The 16,700-nt window shown below is 34.9% G+C and overlaps 3 protein-coding genes and 1 long non-coding RNA gene across 5 annotated transcripts; 2 read left to right on the plus strand and 2 right to left on the minus strand.

Moving 5' to 3' along the window:
- Positions 1-25: 25 nt before the first annotated feature.
- RsfS312 (ribosomal silencing factor RsfS-like protein, 312) lies at positions 26-1,464 on the plus strand. Its single transcript, XM_065307546.1, has 2 exons — positions 26-398; positions 795-1,464. Exons 1-2 carry the CDS (start codon positions 92-94, stop codon positions 1,223-1,225), a joined length of 738 nt encoding a protein of 245 aa, XP_065163618.1. The 5' UTR covers positions 26-91; the 3' UTR covers positions 1,226-1,464.
- Positions 1,325-9,653, minus strand: tim (timeless). Of its 2 annotated transcripts, none has more exons than XM_065307544.1 (12): positions 9,490-9,653; positions 5,929-6,067; positions 5,296-5,858; positions 4,463-5,235; positions 4,031-4,391; positions 3,688-3,974; positions 3,282-3,480; positions 3,081-3,229; positions 2,634-3,025; positions 2,225-2,579; positions 2,076-2,156; positions 1,325-1,841 (listed from the first exon to the last, which is right to left on the minus strand). In XM_065307544.1, the coding sequence occupies exons 2-12, from the start codon at positions 6,053-6,055 to the stop codon at positions 1,607-1,609; spliced, it is 3,522 nt and encodes a 1,173-aa protein (XP_065163616.1). In that variant the 5' UTR covers positions 6,056-6,067; positions 9,490-9,653; the 3' UTR covers positions 1,325-1,606. The 2 variants fall into 2 exon arrangements, with proteins under 2 accessions (XP_065163616.1, XP_065163617.1); XM_065307545.1 differs by lacking the exon at positions 9,490-9,653 and adding an exon at positions 6,409-6,440.
- Positions 2,964-4,010, plus strand: LOC135795763 (uncharacterized). Its single transcript, XR_010549140.1, has 3 exons — positions 2,964-3,052; positions 3,125-3,273; positions 3,330-4,010. It is a non-coding gene; the product is annotated as an uncharacterized lncRNA (long non-coding RNA).
- Positions 9,654-14,971: 5,318 nt separating the features above from the next.
- Positions 14,972-16,603, minus strand: Ccm3 (programmed cell death protein 10 Ccm3). The gene is made up of 5 exons (XM_065307422.1): positions 16,288-16,603; positions 16,021-16,198; positions 15,759-15,891; positions 15,539-15,703; positions 14,972-15,484 (listed from the first exon to the last, which is right to left on the minus strand). Exons 1-5 carry the CDS (start codon positions 16,357-16,359, stop codon positions 15,400-15,402), a joined length of 633 nt encoding a protein of 210 aa, XP_065163494.1. The 5' UTR covers positions 16,360-16,603; the 3' UTR covers positions 14,972-15,399.
- Positions 16,604-16,700: the final 97 nt, after the last annotated feature.

The following is a 16,700-nucleotide window of genomic DNA, read 5'->3' on the forward strand; positions in this document are numbered from 1 at the left end:
TTACATTTGATCGTGTAGTGTTTGTAGTGTATATTTGGTTGCAAACACTTTCCTGTGTTACCTGATTTTTATGTTTTAGCTTGATTTTAAAATGAATCATTTAAAAAGTTTCAATCGTTACCTAACTCTTTTAAAGTACAACTGCTTGCATAAAAGCAAGTGTTCATCAGTGATACAATATGCACAGACTACGAATTATTCAAAATCAGCGAACGATGACAAATCTAACCTTCAATTGGGTGATATGAGCTCCAAATATAAACCATTTAAGGAGGAAGAATCTGATTTAATATTGGATGTTTTTGAAGAAAGAGAAAGATTTAAATATCATAAGGATCTGCTTGATGAGCATGATATGCCTGAAGAAGACGATATATACAAAGGCATTAATTTGCAAAGTAAGATTTAGTTATAAAAATATGTCTAGTATTAATTTAATCGCTTCTTTTCAACATATAGTAAAACTCTATTTGTAGAGTATCAGGTTTTGTCTATAAGGCATCTTCAGTGGCATGTTAGAAAACCACGTGGTTTTTAGTTACTAAAGATGTGTTACAGGCAAATTTAGTTTAACATTTGTACCATTCACTGGAGCAATAAAATAGAATAAAACTCCAAAGTCAAAAGAATTTTTAAAAATCAACTAATATTAACAAACATGAAATTTATTATATATATTCCATGAACTGATGCCATTAGATTAGTCTATCAAAAACCATTTATAACTTTACTATCAAAACAATCTAATGAGATTGCTAAAACTACCCACTAAAATATAAAATCTTTTTTTTTTTGGGGTATAACTGGAGTTTATGATATTGATGATTTGGTGGAGTTACTGAAACGGGAAAACGCTGTAGATATATTCGTCGCGTATGTGCCACCCGATCACAACTATGTTGATTATATAGTTGTGGTGACTGGTAAATCAAAAAAGCACATGCTAGCAATTACACAATTTGTCCGTAAAGTTTATAAACAAAAAAGGAATGAAAGCGATGATATACCAAAGGTAGAAGGAGAAAACTCAAATGAATGGATGGCCATGGATTTGGGAAATATTGCTCTACACGTGTTTTCACCTGATGCTAGAGAATACTACGACTTGGATTCATTATGGGCAGTTGGGCCGGAATATGACAAGGAATTCAACAAGAAAGATGATATTGTCGACATGCTAGAGAAGCACTCGATGTTTTTGAAAGATCTACATCCTGCAACATGAGAAAACCGAAAATAAGTTATTCTAAGGTGTAAGAATTGTGTGTAAAGATTATACAATCACTAATTAAGTGCATTTGCTTATAGTGTTACAACTGTGATCTAAATCTAGATGATAATTTATTAGTATAATTTATTACTTCTAATGAATCACATTTAGATTGAACTTAATGTTTCACACTTTAATACTTTTGCTTTAGAGAAATTGTTCAAATAAATTCACATTAATCAACTGTAGCAAAAGTATGAAACCACCGAACATAAATATTGGTATCAGTACCTTGCACACTAAAACATGCAATAATAAAAATGCGCTCTTGAGTTTAAAAATCTTTGTAGGTAATATAAACGATCTTAGAATTAAAGCAGTGTACGTTTTCGCATTTTAAATGCTCTTTGGGTCTTGCAAGAAGCCCTTTTCCTCTTCATCACTGACACACATGCGCGTTAAGTCGGACGCGACGGAAGCAGTTTCGCATGTACTGTGCTGTTCTATATAGTCAACATCAACATTCACATCCTCGCAGAGTGGGATGTCCATGTCGATGATATTACGGTCAGTTTTTGAGCTGGAACCGCATGCTTCAATTTCAGGCAAAGCCATTGGAATGTCATGTGTGCTGGAAACCATTCTAATTAGTTCAAAACTCTAAATGGCTGCACTAAAACCATGTATTTGCAGCGCACTTATAAACTTACCGTTTAAATAGCTAAAATGTTTTATTCTCCAAAATCTTAGGTTATGTTTGGTTATGTCGTGATATTACGTTTAGTGTGTTATTTTTCCACTTTAAATTTGGCAACTGTTAACTTTGTGACATCATAATGGCCGCTACGTAACTTACAAAACTTACCTTGGTATTTGTAACAAAGAATCGATTGTAGGTGACACTTTAGTTTGCAATATTTGTTGCACCCATTCCGTACTGTTGGGACTGAAATGAAATTAATTATTGCGTTTAAAAAATAAATATTAAAAATATATGTCAATAGTTATACTAACAGGGGAGAATATCGAACCATGGATGGAGTTTGTTTCAAATCCGACACCGAAAACCTTCGATTATCGGCGCCATTGACGGTGGCATCGCTTGCATCAATTTTCGACTCATTCTTCTTTTGTCCGTCAAGCAAACTAACATCGAACTTCAATTTACTTGTGTCAATGGGACCCAGTTGTAGCGCAATACTGAAGAGGTAATCAGGCGTCCAGAAATCGGGTATTCGTACAAATATCTTTCCAGTGTCAACAGGTAAATAAAATCCAAGCTTGTGCAATAACCGGATGAATGGCGGCTGTTTGAGGTTATTACTCTGATCGAATGTCCACGGAATCACTGGTATAGGCAAGTGCAGTACTAAAATACATCACAAAATGAGCTCAACTGTATAACAATGCTTGTAATACTTACATGCATAGTAATACACGGATGGTTCTGATATAAAATCGCTTTTTATCGCTTCATTGCTAAGTACTAGTTTGACGAAGCAGGCTTCTATCGCAATATGTTGTAACCATAAAAGAACCTGCGTGCCTTGATTTTCTCTATATAGATATTCTCTCAGCACACGCACGTCGCCATCTTCTTGTGTGGATGTACAATCCGGAGAGAAATTCTCTTGAGGATGAGTCATATATTCCTCATACTGTGCAGGCGTGATAATGTTTTGCTCCAACAATTCCTTTATGATAGCTTGATGAGTTTTCTGTTTGTTGCCGATGCATTCAAAACTGTTGCGAGCTGCGCATGAATCCCGGCGTTCGGCGTTCTCATCGAGGTCATCGTTTTCAATTGCGGTCCATCTTGAAAGTATCACAATTACAATATAGGTAAGAGAAAGGTTATAATATAGTTTACTTCTTTTCTATTTTCCTTTGGGTAATTTCTCCTTTCTTGTGAAGATGTTCTTCAATAACCAACGGTGAAGTAGATATAGGCGGGCAGTGATTTGTCCTCGGCGTATTGATGAACTTATGTATAACATATTCAATAAGATCACACCAATCCTAAAAAGGCATTGACAGTTGAAGCAGAGATAACACCACTGAAAGTAAGTACATCGCAAATTTCGTAGTCGGTTTCCCAGATCTTCGAGAACGTTTTTAGTATGCTCGGCTGAAAGAGGGTGGAGATGTGCTCCAGGTCGCCACCAATGTGATGCATCATCGTAAAGACGCAATTGTTGACGAACTCACCGTTCTCCTTGAAATATTCGAGGAGCAGCCCATATTGGCGCATGATCTCAACTGTCGCGAACCTGGAACGTATAAGTCAGAACGCATTATTCGCATTCGCACGTGTACACACACGCGCCGATAATAAATCCTGCAAATGCCACCTGGAACATCAGTAAATAAGTTGCACGTACCCGAGCCACGCGTATTATACTAGCCCATGCCCAGTCCGTTTATATCGTTCGCCTGCTAGTTTAGATTGCAAGCACATTTGAAACTGAAAGACTTACTGTTTGAGATGTTCCATTATACTGTTGGATCGTTCGTCGCCTTTGCACGTATTGTCCAAGAACAACAAGTACGTGTGGTTTGTAACGATCAGGTCCTGCAGGTACTGCCGACTCTGTAGGCTAGGATTGTACTGCCGCAAAAGAAGAAGGAACAAACGCTTGAGGTCTTGCGTCTGAATAATCTGTTCCTCAAGGCGCTTGAGTGCTATACGATCTTCTTCGGACAGATGTGTTAATTTGTGATAGGTTTCTACCGCTTGTAGAAACTCTCGTATGGCAGTGACCACCTTCAAACAAATAAGTTGACTGGTTAAAGCTCATAAGTAAGGTTAAATTATTATACCAAATGAAGACGACGTAAACATGGCTTCAGATCACAATTTGGGAGAAGGCAACTGATTTCCAATTCCTCATATATCCAAACCCCTTGAAATATAATGTAGGAAATGATTTCGTACGACAAGACTGGTGAGACGTGCTCCAAATCTAGCTCAAGTTGTGTAGCGAATTTCAGAAAATAAGTGATAAGCCAAAAGAAGTGAGAGGTATCAATGGGCATTTGAACATTACTCAATAACTGAGTATGCAAATCGTGCACTAAGCTTCCATATCCTTTAAGGAGGAAATCCACTGTGAATTCTTTCAATATATTAGATATATCCTCATCTGTAGGTTGATGATGAATCAATCCCTTCATATTAATGCTGAATCAAAAATAGTCGTTAAAGAGAAAAAATAATCATTTGAATTATTATATTAGTTTATATTTGCTTACATATTAGTTTTGCTTCGTTTTACGAGTTTCTTCCTTCTTAGTTCCTTCTTTTCTAAAGCAATGGCAGCACGATTTTTCTGATTATTGTATCTTGTCTTCTGAAAGGTGTGTGGTTTTTGGTGTACCGGTTTCTGGTGTGGTTGATCATCATCATTGCTCGAGGTAGATATTGATTCCTGGTTTTCCACTTGAGTGACATACCCGCAATCTGAAACTTCGCTCTGGGAAGATGGAGCAACGATTTTGCCATTTTTCTGTTCATTGGTGACAGATAAACTGTTGGATTGTACAATAGTAGGTGTGGCTTGTTGCAGAGAAGGTAGAGATTGAGGTGGTTTAGAGATAGAAGAATTTGTGGAATCAGTTTGTCCCATAGACGACACACCGCTGCTACTACTGTTTTCTGTTTCTGTCGACTTGACGCGTTTTAAACCAGCAAGAGTTTTGCTTCTATTGTGAGCAGCACGTACTACGTCCATAGAGTTGTTCTTAGTACGCATGGTGTCATTATTTGACATGTTGGTTGGTTCATAGGTGCGATCGTTGCACTTTCCACTGCCGTTGTCGCTGGAATCTGATGTTGGGTCAGACGTGATAATAGGAGATGAATCACCACTGCCTTGATCAGGTGGCGAAGTATTACTTTCATTATCTTCGCTGCTCTCGCTCAGAGATGTTTCCAACCAAAGGTTTAATAATTTTTGTAATGTACCGACATGTTGGTCTTTGTACATTAAAGCAATTAGTTGAACCATTGTTACTCCCCAATACATCTAAACAGGATATCAACATTAGTAATCAAGTAAATAAACTAATAGAAAAAAATGTATTACTTTTTGTGGACATGACATTAAATGAATAATTATTTTATCAATGCTTTGCGTAAATAAGTTCCAAATAATTTCATTTTGCATGCTGCTGCGAGCCAAAGGACAATCAGAAATTGTAGCACGGTCATCCGGAATATGCAAAATATTTCTCAACAGCGACAGGCAATTGTTTATACTGTCACATTGCTGTACATCCAAGATGGCGTCCTGTTCTACGACATGTTTGATATGATCCATTACAGCTTTTGTGCTTCTGCTGTCAGTGAACGCCTCTTTGGAGGTGGTCAGCAGACGATTTAATTCAAAAATGGTATGTCGACCAACATCCGTTCGCGAGACTGCATCAATCGACAGTAAACATTCGACAGGTATAGTCAAGTTTACTAGTATCTTAATGGTTGTGTCGATGATCTTTGACGCATCGCATGTTTTTGTATCATCTTTTACATAAATAAGCAAAGGTATTAGATCCTTGGAGATATTTTGACCGAAGCCGATGGCACGTCTGAATGTGCGCAGAGTTTGGTCTTCAACAGCCAGTTTACGAAGAATTTCCTCTAAAATGCCTGTAAATAACAATTGTTAAAAAAAACGTGAGTTGTAAAGAAATAGAATAACTGTAATGGCGATGTTTACTTAAGCAGTCATCGCTGACGTTAAATGTGTCGCCATGTCGCTTTCCCAACGATGCAAACGTGTTGTGTATCAGCGGATTTGAAGACATCCATGCCATATTCCCGCTGCTACCACTGTTCACCGGCATCTACGATTACACCTAATAAGAGACATATAGCAAGGGGCTAAAATTAGAAACGTCACTTTGCCCTTTATTCGCACACGTAAATACAAATTGCTAGAATTTTTGTCACGTTGTCTCGTTTGGATCCTATACGTTTTCAACTATTAATCCTACAACTATTTTTAGTAACAGTATCGCAATATACGGCGCTATTTTGAATGGACGGGCTTATATCAGTCGTTATAAAATTGTGAATTTGTAGAACGAAGTTTTTTTTGCATAGCGAACGAGCAAAAAACGGAAAGCAGTAATTTTAATCTCACGTTTTGCCTGTCTGGATTTATATCACACAAAGTTGCGTAGGTACTTGTAGGTACCTGCTACGAGGCAAAAAAGTTCCAGAGTTAATTTCTTCGCAAAGTATCATATATCATATGAATTATAGAAATATATACCTACATACGAGTAATAGAAATCTATGCATTAAATCACTTTTGTGTAGTTTAATATGCAAAGCTTTATTCTTGACTTGGGTTCCCTGATAGCACAATTGTTTTAATTGTGTGTCTGATTCTTTACATTTTGTATAAGTAATTATAATTAAGGAACAATGTAGTTAATAGAAGCAAATACTTTTATGGTTCCTTGTTTCACACACCTAAACAATGTATTGCAAGTACGTCAGTCATATTCTAGAATTCTAGATGTTGATATATGTAAAAGCTGCCTGCCTGCCTGCTGCCTGCTGTGTGTTACAATGGATCACGCGGACGAACACGCGACCCGCACACCGGGTGCGTTTGTATGTGCGCAATTAACTCTCTGTATAACCATCGAGAATTCTAGACTCAGAGACAGCGACACCATTTCGCACTCTACAGGTTGCTTCCATACGGAAAGTATTTTTATAACATTAGGAATTAGTTAACCACCACTAAATTGTCACTATTTATGTCGCTATTGTGGAGTAACATTTACAGCTTTCATCTGTACTGTTCGAATCTATTTGTTGCATAAACTAATTATATTAGTTTTGGTAGGTGCCTAAATATAACTTCTAAAACTTACGATGATAGTTCAATAGAAGTCATATAATAATGCTCAATTTATTATATTATTATATGTAATTTTGAAACAAACAACATTTTTTCCAATGTCAACAGAGAAGTGTTGCAACTAGGTTTTTCCCGTGGCTTCAAACGCGTTGATAATTTTTTATTGCTTGACTGGAATTACCGATATTTAGAAATTGTAATTTTTAAATTACAGTAGAATCCGTTTATTGTGACTCCGCTTATATTGACCAACCGGTTATTATGACGTAACTACACTACCAAGTTTGGTTTTTATATAAAATTCTGTATAAAAAAGTCGGATATAATGACTTCGCTTACAGTGACATGTCGCTTATTATGACCCATTTTTAATAGATTATGTCCGGTTATAATGACCAACATGATTCTTGACACCTCCGGTAATGTTCGTTGATACCCGACGATGTTCGACACGTGGCGAACTTTTTATATTTATTGCTACATTTCTTTTATGATTGTCAAATTACTTTTATGTATTTACTATCGGAAAGACCAAATGCTTAAATAATAAATATAAGCATTCGGGCAGCAGCACCTTGACCACGACTTAATCCGTATTTTCCATTAATCCGAATTTGGCGTGGGTCATTCGACAATCTCAATGCTTTTTAAAAAACAAGAGCCGTATTAAGCAATCGTTCAATTCAAATGTTTTGAAACCAAAGATGCTTCGAAAATCACAAGAAAATTAATTAAATGAAAAAACAAAAGCAGACAAAAATTACAGATTACTTGCAGTAAAAAATACACTTGAATGTGTTATAATGTGCTGATTACGTGCAATTTTGATTTTGATTTAATATGTATGTATATGTATGTGTATTTACATAAAAAAGGGTTTTCATTTCACAAAACGCTTTGTATGACGTCCGCTTATTATGACGTGTTTGTCAATTCCCTTCGATGTCATTATAACCGGACTCTACTGTATATTATATTTTAGGCATTGTTTTGCAGCCCCTTTATGTTATATATTTTCTCCCAAAAAGTAGCCTACGATATTGTCCTAGGTCCAAAATATCTCTGTACCAAAATTTATCAAAATGAGTTCCGGGGATTTACGTGCTAGCGACACAAACAAACTCACATTTGCATTATTAATATTAGTTAGAATAAGACTGCATTTAACACTAATAATTAAAAAAAAACTCATAATAAATAAAACTATTCAAAACTTTGACGTATATCTTGTTATAATCCTGTATTTTGCCATCGGCATTTATTTTATTTTACTCTTTTGTTTCGGTAAAATTTTATACCATATTATAGTTTATTAACTATATTTCCAAAAATCAGGTTTGATCAGTATTTGTTTATGAAGAACAATAAGATTTCCTTTTGTTTTATAGTTAGTTATATAATTGCAATACTTTTATGCACTAACGCTATATATATACCGTTATAAATAAGCCCAACTTTATATAACAGTTAATTATCAAATTCTATATTTTTAATGTCAATTACAAACATCCAAGTCTTGCGCGATGTGCCTTAGGCATTAGATAGGATGTTGAGCCTTGAGAACAGTAAAAATACTTTCATGATCAATATCACGCAACTCCAGTTCCAATATCTGTTTCATACATTTGGAACGTGACCATATTTATATGTACGAGTATATCAACGGTATCGAACCTTATTTAAAGTTTATATAGACAAAACGTTAACATTTCAGAAATTAAAAATTGCTTGGATAATATCAGAAAAGTTATGTACAATATTTTTAAAAGTAAACCCCTAATGATGAGTATATCTCATAACACAGAGATTTGTACAATTAAGTTGGTTTAATAGCTATAGATATAATATATATAGAATTATCTGTAGTGTTCAATTTGGTAATTGAAAATGTTTACAGTTCTTTTTCCCAAAGTAATTGTGTTTATAACCAGCTTATAAATATTTATGGGGGAGCGATAAGTACCGATAAGTTATCGATGTTGTGTAGTTTTACGAAAATTATCACATTTTTGCCACCTACCACCTTAGTTCTGTGCAAAAAAATCTTTTATTGTAAATACTAGATCCTTTCAACCCAAGCTATAAAAAGGTTTGTAAGAAAAGTCAAGCAAAATTAAAATTTATACTAAATTAAGAAATCTATTTTTTAATTTTGCCAGAAAGCTATACTTTTTCTTTGAAAACATTGTTTTATTCTTCTAATATTGTATAAGAAAAACGCGGTATTCTTTACACACTGTTACGTAAAATGTTATATAACAAGACAGCTAAATTACAGATTAACACAAAGTAAAAACAAAAATGAACTCGAAAGGTGCGTAATTATTTATTACTTCAAATTAAAGCGAGATAAATTTTCTTATAGCTAATTAATTAAATTAATTAATTTGAAAATGTACTCACTTGTTTTCCTTTTGTAAAAAAGAAAAATCTTCGTACCACTCCGAAAACGAAATGATGATTTTGATCAATGATGATACTAACTACCAAAGTGAAAACTGTAGTGCACTTTGAAAAGCACGGCCAGAAAATAGATGTAAGCTCTCATCTAAATGTGTTCGCTTTACGAATGCGAATGATGCGTGTCCGCAAAGAGGCAGGGCTCGGAGTACTCCGATCATCCCCCGTAATGCGCACCAAAGCGAGCAGGCAGCGTGCTCAGCGATTTTCATTCACGTGATTTCTCAACGTGACAAATGCGAGCAACCCAGACGCAAAGCGATAGAACGCATGGCCTCTGGGCATTTTCCAGGATAGATCCAGAAAATTTTCCACATTATAAGCAAAATTTTACAAATTTAAAAATCAATCCCAAATTGTAGTCATAGAAAACTATAAGCAATCGTATGATAGTTAATAGGTTCTGATGATTTCGTGTTATTAGTGTGTTTTGAGTGGTTTACTGAAGGATTTAAATACATCCCTGTGCTGTTGTTGAGTGAAGAAGCCACAAACCGAGCAACGCGAGCGATTTCTCGCCTTTTCCGACAAACATGTGCGTGCGAAACTCGTGTCCAGAAATTATCGCGATGCACCCGCTCACAGGCGGTTTTCGTGTACCGACCACACGTTTCCTGCACGAGGCGCGTAGACGGGCAATGCGCTTAGCAGAATGCAACGCGTAGGCGATGTCCGAAAGCATGAAATACAATGGTCTCAATTTGTAATCACATGTTTCATAATTGTTGTGTCAACTCATGGACATTTAAAAAATATAATCAGACATCTCTTGTTGTTTCACATGCAAAAAAAAATTAGACGGTCGAGGGACCTCCGTCAAGTTTTTGTCACACTTTTTGTAACTGAAAATATATTTTAAAATGTAGATTTTTACTGATAATATTAAGGTACCGAAACGTAAAGTATTCCTTTATTCATCTTTCTCTCTCTCTCTCTCTCTCTCTCTCTCTCTCTTTTTTTCAATAATAAATTTGCAAGTAATAAATTTCGTTAAATATATTGGAAAATAATTATTATTTTAATCAAAATTAAATACAAGACAACGAATTATAAGTTATATAAAACTATTATAAAAGATAAATTATTTTTAAATTTCACCATTACATGTATTGTATCATTATCATTATTGGATCAACATTGGCTTATGGTAACAAAAATAAGATACATATGTTTGTGATTAAAGCTTATCCAAGTATCTCGAGAATACAATATCAACGGTTATACAGTATTTTGTTGTAAACTGCGCAGGATCATTATCAGGGGCGTAGCTACCGCCGTATTTGCCGTATCAATTATACGGGGCCCCCGGGCCACGGGGGCCCCCAAAGTGTGTAAGGAAAAACCTTTACCTCCATATAAGGGCCCCCAAAAATTTTTTTATACGGGGCCCCGACAAGGCACGCTACGCCACTGATCATTATTCATACTCAAATCAAATATACTTGGTAAAAAAGATGTATGCTTTCCAATTTTTTCTTTAACATTGATATCTCCAGCTAATATGAATGAAAGATCATAAAAGTTTCGGTTAAGTATAAAACACTTAGTGTGATTATTTTTTGTTTCTACTTGGTCGATATTATTAGAAGATAATATTTTTACTATGAAATGTTACAATAGTCCATTAATTTCAGAATAAAGCCCGTTGTAAGATTTATGCACCAGTTTGGCATGGCAACAGCATATTAATTCATTTTCTACCTACAAAGGTATATTCAGAGTTTTGCTGTATTACGACTCCACCTAGGGCTTCACACGAGACGAGACTGGACGAGACTATCAACAGTATCGTCTCGGTCTCGGTATCGTCTCGTAAAAGCGATACGAGACCGAGACGATACGAGAAAAGTCTCGCGATACCCGTGAAGCCTTTGTTCTTATAATTTTTTTTTCACATTTAATGGTTTTAAGTGTAAAGAAAACATTGAAGATCTTTGCAGTTCAAAAGTTTAATCATTTAATTACTCCAAAAATACATACATAGGTTAAAATATTAATTATCACAATTATCACATTTTTTAATTGAATTGGAATTTCTTTCAATTATCGTGTCAATAGGTTGCTCGAGGGTGTTTTTCGCATATTCCTTATAAAATAGTTCGAAACATTGGATAGCTGCATGTTTTAATTCTTTTCCCCAATTAGTTTTATCAAACAATTCAATTTTGTGTGTCAAAAAGATCAAAATCATATTCGGTTATTAAGTTGTCTACAAAATATTGTCAACATGAACACTTTTTCGTCCCGGACTATAGCATAAATTTTATTTGACAAGATTTATTATATACCCTTGCCCAGTGAATACAATACTTTTGCTGTTCATATATTTGCTTCAAGAAGTACAGAAAAACACAAAAATATGTCCCCGGATGTATAAACAAAGACAAAATTTTCATAAAACTTTTAAAAAGGCAAAAAGGTCATGATATTCGGTTACTGACTTGTTCTTTTGAATATACAAAAGAAATATTTCACAGATGGTCATATATTGGAATGGCATGTTGTGTTAATGTGTGTTATCGTCAGTAGTAGGTATGTGGAGCTTTTTGAGGGATTTGAAAATAGTGTCGTGTATTGAATTTATATGTTCGTTTAAGAGTGTGTTGTGTTGGTGGCTGTGTTTTAAGATGTGTTTCGCGTAGTGTGAGTGGTATGTGTGTGGATCTATAGTGCATAATATGAATTTCTTAGTGCAAAGTATAAAAACTTAAGTGCGGCTGTTCAAGTGGATTGTATTTTAACTAAAGTGCATATATCCCCTATTGGATTTCATATATTGGCCCTTTTCTCATTTTACTAATATCCACTTCATAAAAAAAAATTCACGAGACCAATAACGAGACCAAAAACGAGACTCGGACTGTGGTCTCGCTATCGCCGAGAAATTGATAAAACACGTCTCGTCTCGGTATCGTCTCGCTTTTCCGAGACGAGACCGAGACGATACGAGAAAAGTCTCGGTATCGCGTGAAGCCCTAACTCCACCTGCCCGAACATTTTACCCGTCGTTTCACGGTGTTGTATTTTGAAACTTTAAGCGCGATGTTTAATTGTTTTTATTCCACGGATTCTCTTGATCTAGAATATCGCTTTTGTGTAAATCGCAGCATTTTCGTGGCGTATATTGCGGAAAATATCTGCTTGGCAGGAAAATTTCGCGGAGCAATGATGATAGAAAAACGTCTCTATTTTCGGTGCGCAACGATTTTTGTCAGTTCACAAATTGCGTTTTATTTTTATGTAACGGTATTAAAATTGTAAATGTAAAATACACGAGTTGGGATAACCAGCCACAACACTATTTCCCGCGCGTTAACTCGTGACAATATTCTCTGGGCGCTTTTATGAGAGAAAGTGTGCCTCGAAGACGCTTTGGGTGTCTAATTGGTCACAGCTGAACTCATGTTATCAATAATAAGGCAAACTGACCAGTATGTACAAGGTAAGATATTTGGTGATGCTGGTTGTAAGGCAGCAAAGTAGCTGATCGGGCTTTTAGAACTCAAAAGAATGTAAGAGTCCGACCGAAACTGGTTTTTCAGCCGAAACCGAACTTTCGGCCCTGGCCTCTGTTTCGGTCGAAACTGAAACCGAAACTATAACTTTCATAAACATATTTTTCTACTTCCACCAATAAAGCGCCAGTTTTTCCACGTTTTTTAGACACAAAAAGTGGTGTATTAATACAGACGATCAAGCCGTGAGTAATATCCATTATCCACGGGCATTATGTACGGGACAGAGCTTGCACCTGCGTATTTGCCTTCGGAGTTGCTGTTGCTTGTATCGGAGCGGTGCGGTATGGCCCGACGCGACACATGACCGGCGCACAGTGTAGTACATATTTATAATCTTACATTTTGTAGTACTATGCCAGCAAATTTCGATGTTTTAAAATACAAAAGTTGAAATATAAAAACCTCAACGTGAAACTAGAGTGGAAGTAGAAAAAATAGCGTAAGCATCACGTGGCTAAACGTTGTTAAACACTCGATTGATTAAACGCTTGCTACGCTCGTTCTTAATCAATCACGTGAGTAAAGTACCCGTTTAGTCCACTGAATACTTAATATACTATTTTTATCTTTTACACACAATTAATTGAATTATATACAGAGTCAACAAAAGGGTGGCAAAGATGTTCCTTGAAATCTATTTATAAAAACACATACCAAAACATCCCTTTTGGAAGCACTCAAATTTCCAACTATACACAATTATTTGGAAGCGTTATTTGGTTTTTTGCTAATAGGTAATCTGATTACTAAATGGCGGTAATGACTGTGCGTGGTAATATACCTTAAAATATTTGAGCCCAATTTAGTGATACCTGTAATTTTACTTACATGGAGGGGTAACAGTGTGAATAAAATACAAATTTGAAAACGTTGCTTTGTAAAGCAAAGAAGAGTTTTACCTCAATTTGACTAATCGAAATTGAGTTATTTGGCCAATTTTTCATAATTTCGATTAATTTGGAGAATTCAACGTTTCATTTTAAACAGTCTGTAATCTATGGCACACTAATAAGAGTCAGATATGAAAATTTGACAACCGCATTTTATTTACGGATTTAACCCAGACTTCATAAATCACATATAAAGACATAGAAAAGGTCAATTTTGTAAATGCTTAAATTTTTAAATATAAAAATAGCACAACCAATTTTTTTAGAATTTACTTTTCCGGAATACAGCAGTCGAATTATCGCCGACCTGGCTGGATCCGGCAGATAGATTCATCGACTAAGCGACTTCTTACTGAGCTGAAGATGTGGCAGCTTCTATGCTGATTCGATAATTTAATAAAAAATAAATAACTATAAATAATTGTTAAATATACTCCTTAGATTCTTCCACTTTCAAATTCAGTCAGGCCTTTTTCGAAATACATCTCGATCGAAATGTTGCTAATATTTATATACTCCATATATACTCAAAAGTGCATGGATTCACCAGTTTTCTGGATTGCAATTCCTAAGCGGAATCCAGAAGAAGTCAAACAGTGCCGTCTTACCTTGTTATTATGAAATTTCTGATATCGAATATTATATGAATAGGAAATAATCACCGTGGCTCGATTTAAAAGGCAGAAAAACTTAACCAACCAACTCTTAAACTACTTTGTTTTAGAAATATCGCTATGGTTTTGTTCAATGAGTCCTGTGAGTATAGGCATTCATAGTTCCAAATATTCCTAATAAATAACAACTCAAATAATTAGTAATTATAACAAACTTAATAAAATTCCGTGTAAGGAATGAAGTGAAGTGAAGTGAAGTTCAGTCACATACCTGGTTCAAGTGTAGAAATCAAAATTATAATTGATGGATGTTTAAGTAGAATGTCTAGAACACACTTTTCGCGAGGTACAGCATAATAAATAAACTTTTCGTCTTGTTTCAAGAATAAATGTCAATATTAAATTAGTTCTCTCATAGTTTATCAACAGGTTTGGCATACACATAACTAAAGTATTTTCTTAAAAATAATTCAACTTAAACCGACATGAACATAATATATACCTTTTCCCAGAAACATTATTACATAAATAAGAACTTTTACTGATTGTCACAGAAAAAGAAATGCCTCAAAACAATACTTATTCCTGTTGCATGTATCACTCAATAACATTTTCATCCAAAATATTGTTGACATCTATGCCATTCTCCGGCAACTTTGTTGATACCTTAACATTAAATAATTATTGTTAATATTAAATATTTCATGCTATATGCATATATTGGTTAAAATACTTTCTGCTAATGGCGCAAGTTCACCCGTCGCGTTAATTTTTAACATATTTTTTAATATTATAATTATTAGTTTGGATAGTACGGAGTTTGCTCCTGTGTTACTCGCATTTATTCTTTACCGTTGAGATGATCATATTTGTTTGATGTATCAAATATAAAGCACTCACAAATACTGCATTGGCTCTGAAAATAGAAACAAGTTAGGTGTGTTTACTAAAATAGTTATAAAATACTTACTGTCCTTCTTTAAAGTATTCCTTCAAAGTGTTACTGAACCTTTTTGAATACTTTACAAAATCCCTTTTCCTTTGATCTAGGGCTTGCTTGCCACTTGATCCGGGGATGAAACCATTCACTTCATTCACGGCATCAAGCAATTTTTTAATGGCACTTGCAATTTCCCTATAAATTTCTCCATCATAAAAATGCACTTGTGTTATAAGTAATAATGACATACTTAATAATTTCTAGAAATGTTTTACGATCTGTTATTTCATCAGGTATCCGGCTTAAAATCTTTTTGAGTGTTGCTGATTTTCTATTTAATTCTTGGAATGCGTCTTCAGAACGGTTCAATCGATGTTCCACAACTATAAGAAACACACATTTTATCACATAAATAATGATTATTTGCCAAAAGAATGCCATGACAAAGATTCACACTGTATAAACACATGATGTATTAAAACTAAGAGAAAACTAAACATTACAAATCTTACCATCAGCATCTGTAAGGGCACCTTGTAACCTCAAGATGCTCTCATTCATATTAACATTCAAATCACCACGCCTAAGAATACCCACAACAAGATCATATGTAAGGCCTGGATAATTTGATTCAGCCCTAGAAAGAGCTGCCCTCAGTGTTTGTGAAGCAGTCACATCTCTGCGCTCCAACTGAAAATTACATCACATTTTACTTTTAAAACAGACAACAATACACAAGCTCACTGACTTATCAATAGAACAAGATATTAAACACCAACCTGTGATAATATAGGGCGTATTAAAACGGGCAATATTAGCGTTGTAACTGGCGTCTCATCACCCATTGTCATATTTCGAGCGTTTTAATTAAACAACTAATGGTACTACCAACCAGACAAAATCAATAGGAAACTGAAGTCTTCTAAATACGATACAAAAGGTCGCAACAGTTACGTCCCACGATTATTGCATCCTAGAGAACTGAAGAAATTGGGAAGAAACACAATACCAACGAGAATGTGTATGCAAATCAGTAGAGAACAGATCACAAACGTCAAAAGTTGAGAGACCGTAACAGATGACAACTACACAATCGCATAGGTACACAAATGTCAAAAGTTGTATACATGTGTTCGGAAACTATAAAAATAATGTTAAATATTAAATTGATGTAAATTTACATTTGATTTAA

This window comes from Atheta coriaria, unplaced genomic scaffold, assembly GCF_025399875.1.
Source record: "Atheta coriaria isolate IRGN ID8LTWV9N9 unplaced genomic scaffold, Caltech_Dcor_3.1 hic_scaffold_7_pilon, whole genome shotgun sequence".
Lineage (NCBI taxonomy): Eukaryota > Metazoa > Arthropoda > Insecta > Coleoptera > Staphylinidae > Dalotia > Dalotia coriaria.

Coding starts and splice junctions, on each gene's coding strand:
- Ccm3 (XM_065307422.1), bottom strand. CDS start 16,359: ATGACAATGGGTGATGAGACGCCAGTTACAACGCTAATATTGCCCGTT. Junction 16,199..16,287: donor TACGCCCTATATTATCACAG/GTTGGTGTTTAA, acceptor TGTAATTTTCAG/TTGGAGCGCAGAGATGTGAC. Junction 15,892..16,020: donor TGCCCTTACAGATGCTGATG/GTAAGATTTGTA, acceptor TGTTTCTTATAG/TTGTGGAACATCGATTGAAC.
- RsfS312 (XM_065307546.1), top strand. CDS start 92: ATGAATCATTTAAAAAGTTTCAATCGTTACCTAACTCTTTTAAAGTAC. Junction 399..794: donor CAAAGGCATTAATTTGCAAA/GTAAGATTTAGT, acceptor CTTTTTTTTTTT/GGGGTATAACTGGAGTTTAT.
- tim (XM_065307544.1), bottom strand. CDS start 6,055: ATGCCGGTGAACAGTGGTAGCAGCGGGAATATGGCATGGATGTCTTCA. Junction 4,392..4,462: donor AAACGAAGCAAAACTAATAT/GTAAGCAAATAT, acceptor TTTTTGATTCAG/CATTAATATGAAGGGATTGA. Junction 3,975..4,030: donor GTTTACGTCGTCTTCATTTG/GTATAATAATTT, acceptor ATTTGTTTGAAG/GTGGTCACTGCCATACGAGA.